The 5,000-nt window shown below is 32.0% G+C and overlaps 2 protein-coding genes across 2 annotated transcripts in view; both read left to right on the forward strand.

The window, feature by feature from the left end:
- The window catches only part of LOC144975785 (uncharacterized), a 12,850-nt gene extending 11,819 nt beyond the window's left edge, over window positions 1-1,031 (forward strand). Inside the window, exon 7 of the mRNA XM_078919973.1 lies at window positions 874-1,031. Within this exon, the coding sequence (XP_078776099.1) occupies window positions 874-1,031 (158 nt within the window). The remainder of the gene's footprint in view (window positions 1-873) is intronic.
- A 1,395-nt stretch (window positions 1,032-2,426) lies between these two features.
- LOC144974598 (uncharacterized) overlaps window positions 2,427-5,000 on the forward strand; it is a 21,893-nt gene continuing 19,319 nt past the window's right edge. The window contains exons 1-2 of the mRNA XM_078917619.1: window positions 2,427-2,520; window positions 3,070-3,177. Coding sequence (XP_078773745.1) covers window positions 2,427-2,520; window positions 3,070-3,177 — 202 coding nt within the window. The remainder of the gene's footprint in view (window positions 2,521-3,069; window positions 3,178-5,000) is intronic.

Raw genomic sequence — 5,000 nt, forward strand, 5'->3', positions numbered from 1 at the left:
AATTTTGTCGTGAAAGGGTTGTAATATTATGCTTGTTCTATCAGCAACAAAAAAGAACTGTTTCTGTTATTAACTCAATATGCCAAACTAGAATATATAAAGAGATTCGAGTTTAATCTTTGATAAATGATATTAAAATTTGTGAATATAATTTAACTGGTTAAATATCACAAAGTTTGTCTTTACTCTTGAATTAAAAAGGTTCAAAGGATTTATCTATTTTTGAACACACCCCACCCACACACACACACACCACACACACATATATATATATATATTTATATATATATTATATATATATAATATATTTATATATATATATATATATATATATAATATATATAGACCCACTGTGTACTTAAAACAACGCAGAATATTTAGGGTATAGGTGGAGACAATCAATCTATACAATGCTATAATTTTTTCTTATTGATAGAGGCAAGAAATTTACCTGTGAGGTATTAATTTTACTTCTTGTGAGAAAATCGCAGAATAATTCTCTCAGCGAGTTTTGAACCTTTGACCTGCAAGTCATAATCTGGAGGCCTTACCACCTGCCTTCTGGCATAAACATTTTAACCAAAAAGAAAACAGCAAAAAAAAAAAAAAAAAAAAAAAAAAAAAAAAAAAAAAAACAGACAAAAAACCCAACAACAACAACAACCTTGCAACAATATGAAAACAAGCACATAATAATTGTGGTCAACTATCATTACAACAAATTTGTGTACACTTAGCCCCAGGACTTTCATCCATTCTATTGGCAATTTACGAGTCAACAAAAACCTTTGAGAATATAATCCTTTTTAAGAGTATTAGAATGAATAACACAGATGGAATATTACATTTATTGGCATGCTTTTTTAAATACAGAATGTCCACTTGGTTTCAAGATGGTCAACAATGCCTGCCATGGACTCCTGGCAGCTCGGATGTTATCTTATGCCGATGCTAGGGAGGAATGTATGAAAAGTGATGGATTCATCGCGATGCCAAAATCCCAGGAAGAAAATGATGCAATTGATCTCTAAGGTAAGACAACATTGATGATTTTATTATTTTCTAAAATACAAGTGAAGTGAAACGCATATAAATCCAAGTTTGTATGAGAAGATCCGTGGAAATGTTTGATGTAACGAGATTGGTAAATATAATATAGGAGGGGTGTAGTAACGCCTTACAGGCAGCGTGTTTACAATATCTGTGATTGTTTTTAATTTAGTTGCGTATCTTCAAGTTCTTTCTCCATAAATTTTCTATAGTTTTTTTTATCATCTTGTGCATATGACTAAATGTTTTTTTAAATTGCAGTTTAAATGTGATGTTTATATTTATTCATAATTTTTTATCATGGATTTTTCCAGCACACCCATTTTAAAAATTAAATTCAATTTATAGCCATACAGTTTATTCACTGTGCTTGCTAATTTTTAGTATTTCTATTTTTTATCAATGGCATGATCTATTATTCCCTTTTCATGTGCTCGAGGTCATTGGTCACATTCCAAAGCGTGCCTTAAAGTGACCTACATAGTGAAAAGTGGTTCACAGATTTTGAATTATCTGACATTACGATTGGTCGTTGTGTTCAGCTTGACAAATGGGTATGTTTACAAATTTCAGAGACAAAGCAGTGCGTTTACATTTGATAAGAAATATCCAATTGTTGGACCTCATTAAATCACGTGATTGATGACTCGGTTAGACGAAAACATGAATATAGATCGCTCCAATTCCGTTCGAGGGCAGTCATGGGCGGCGCACAAGAAATCAAAACAAAGGAAAATCAGTTTTTAGATAGGACATCGACCAACATCTAAATACAGTTCACCACGACCCGCACCAGCTCTTGTAAACATTAACACACAGAGTAATACAAACGTTAAAACCAAACTCAAATTAAGGGATATTTACTCATGACACGTCCACCTACAACCCTGATGACAGTACGAACCTCTGACAATGACATTATGGTGGTAGTGATAATGGTATGGGGGTGGTGGTGAGTAGTGATGGTGGTGGGGAAATATGGTGATGGCAAAATTATTTCGTTGTTGTTATTATATTATTATTATTATTATTATTATTATTATGTATTATTATTATTATTATTATTGTACGTATTTGGTGGTATTACGATTGTTGTATTTTGTGTGGTTAGTAATGGTATCAGTTTACGTTTTTGGTTCCATTTACCATTTTTTTTCCATTTTTTATGTCATAATAATAATATTAATAATAATAATAATAATAATAATATAATAATAATAATAATAATAATAATAATAATAATAATCATAATAATAATAATAATAATCATAATAATAATAATAATGGTATCACTTCTACCACTGAAATCTAAAGTTGTAGTAACATTGTTTACACCAAATCTATTTATTTATTTATTTATTAAATATCGGTACAGAATGGGTCAAAGGATATGGATTGGAATCCAAGACGATGATGGCACTTTATCATGGAAAGATGGGTCAAAGGTCACATGGACTAATTGGAATAAAGGTACATGAGTTTATGTCACCGTCATCAACGACATCACAATAACAGCCTGTCGCTGCTACAACTAATACTACTACAATTATCATAACTCGCACTACTACTACTACTTCTACTACTACTACTACTACTACTACTACTACTACTACTACTACTACTACTACTACTACTACTACTACTAATACTACTACTACTACTACTACTACTACTACTACTACTACTACTACACTACTACTACTACGACTACGACTACCACTACTACAAAACTACTACAATATTAATAATAATATAATAATAAATATAATAATAATAATAATAATAATATAATAATAATAATAATATAATAATAATAATAATAATAATAATAATATAGTGATGATTGATGACGACGATTTTATAATGATCATCATCTTTTATTTTTTATCCCCGTCATCATTATAATTATCGCCGTTATCATCAGCATACAACAATCACAAATATTACTTTCAGTATCTAGATTCATTATCATTTGCATTGTTTCATATAAATTTATTTTATATAATATTATCCTTGTAGTGAAGAAGTCTGGCAAAGGTTTTTCAATAATGAATTCAGACAAGACTTGGTCCAAAGTAACGTCTGGTACCTCCAAGATGGCAACAGTTTGTACCCTTCCTAAATCAGGTAGTTTGCATGATATACCAGACCTGCCACACAATACGATAAATTCGTAGAATTGCGAAGTTTTGTTTTCAGTTACAGAACTTCACGATCACCTCTTATTCATTAAATTTATTCAAAATTTTTACGATTTTGAAATGTTAGTTTACCCTTAGTTAATTATAGCAACTACATTATTTAATTTCTTTCTATAACAAATATTTAGAATATTCAAGTAGTTGGTCTGTTATATTATGTAATGATAGTCGTAGTGACGCTTAAACGTCTCAGTTGTAATGATTGTGTTTCATGTTTTGAGATGTTTGTTCGGTTACTCTTGAACCCTCTCCTTACGACCTATAGGAAAATCGTCACATTCGTTACGATGTAACTAACAGTTTTCTTATTCTGATTTAATTTAGTATAGTCATTGCGATAGAATCAGGCCTAATTTTTCTGAACAAAATATACGTTACTCATCCGTTTGAAAAATCTATTTTTGTGTTGGGTGAGTATGAAGTTTCGGATAAAATTCTGAAAATAGATGGAGGGAGATAGTTAACACATTTGTTTTCTTTTTGAACGACCAAAACGCTATTTGGTCTTGTGGTATGACAGTCGCATAAAGATTGGAAGGTCCAGGCATAGAATTCCAATCTGAGCGGGGCAGAGTTGAGCCCTTTGATAAGCCTCTTTCCAGACATTCTCTCACCGCAGAGTTGAGTCCTTTGTAAAGCCTCTTTCCAGACATTCTCTCACCGCAGAGTTGAGTCCTTTGGAAAACCTCTTTCCAGACATTCTCTCACCGCAGAGTTGAGTCCTTTGTAAAGCCTCTTTCCAGACATTCTCTCACCGCAGAGTTGAGTCCTATGAAAAAGCCTCTTTCCAGACATTCTCTCACCGCAGAGTTGAGTCCTTTGTAAAGTCTCTGTCCAGACATTCTCTCAGCGCAGAGTTGACTCCTATGAAAAAGCCTCTTTCCAGACATTCTCTCACCGTACCCAGTTGTAATCTAGCCGTTAACAACGTTACATCTGTAAAAAAAAAAAGAAAAAAAGTACTATTGCCTAACATGCTCCAAGTATGTCCTGCAATATTTATTTGTTGCTGTTGGATAGTGAACCCTTGTGAAGCGCATTTTAGCACGTTATGTGGATATTTCTATCTATAAAAGCTACAGTTTAAACTAGGTTAATTAAATTGTACTGTGATATTTTTGTCTAAAGATAAAAATTCTAAATATTCTTTATTCAAGAAAAGTCATAGACTCAAAAATCCGATATTGGTGACAAACTAGTTTTGTAATGTTTAAAGATGGATTATGGAATTCGCAATTGGATATATCGTATACCAGTTCTCTTCATTTATTTTGGAGAATACTAAATATGTTTTGGAATAAAATGGTACAAAAGTGCTAGAGCATTCTATGTTATCATATCATTTTGTAAATGGACATTTTTCATGGCTCCAAACAATTGTAACTTAATTTAGCTTCAAATTATATAGTCGAGTACCCGAGACCATTGATGGTTCGGATCCGTGATAAAGTTTAACTTTCTTTATATGCCAAAGAAGCAGACCAAAAAATAACATTTTTGTCCGATTTGAACTTGGATCTGAACTTCCGGTGCTCACATAGAGGCCACAATGATGTACAGAAGAAATTAGAATAAGAAACATTTGCATTGTATCGTAACGAATGTGACGATTTTCCGGTAGTTGGTAAGGACTGGGTAAAGATCCAGACTTCTGTCGTTAACAAACACCATGATATTATTGGTTGGTAACAATGATTTTAAATAATAATGTAAATGTAGGGAAAGAAATGGCCAATATTACAAATCTCG

The sequence above is a fragment of the Berghia stephanieae genome, chromosome 6 (genome assembly GCF_034508935.2).
Source record: "Berghia stephanieae isolate SIO BIC M18660-M18661 chromosome 6, UCSD_Bste_1.3, whole genome shotgun sequence".
Classification (NCBI taxonomy): domain Eukaryota; kingdom Metazoa; phylum Mollusca; class Gastropoda; order Nudibranchia; family Aeolidiidae; genus Berghia; species Berghia stephanieae.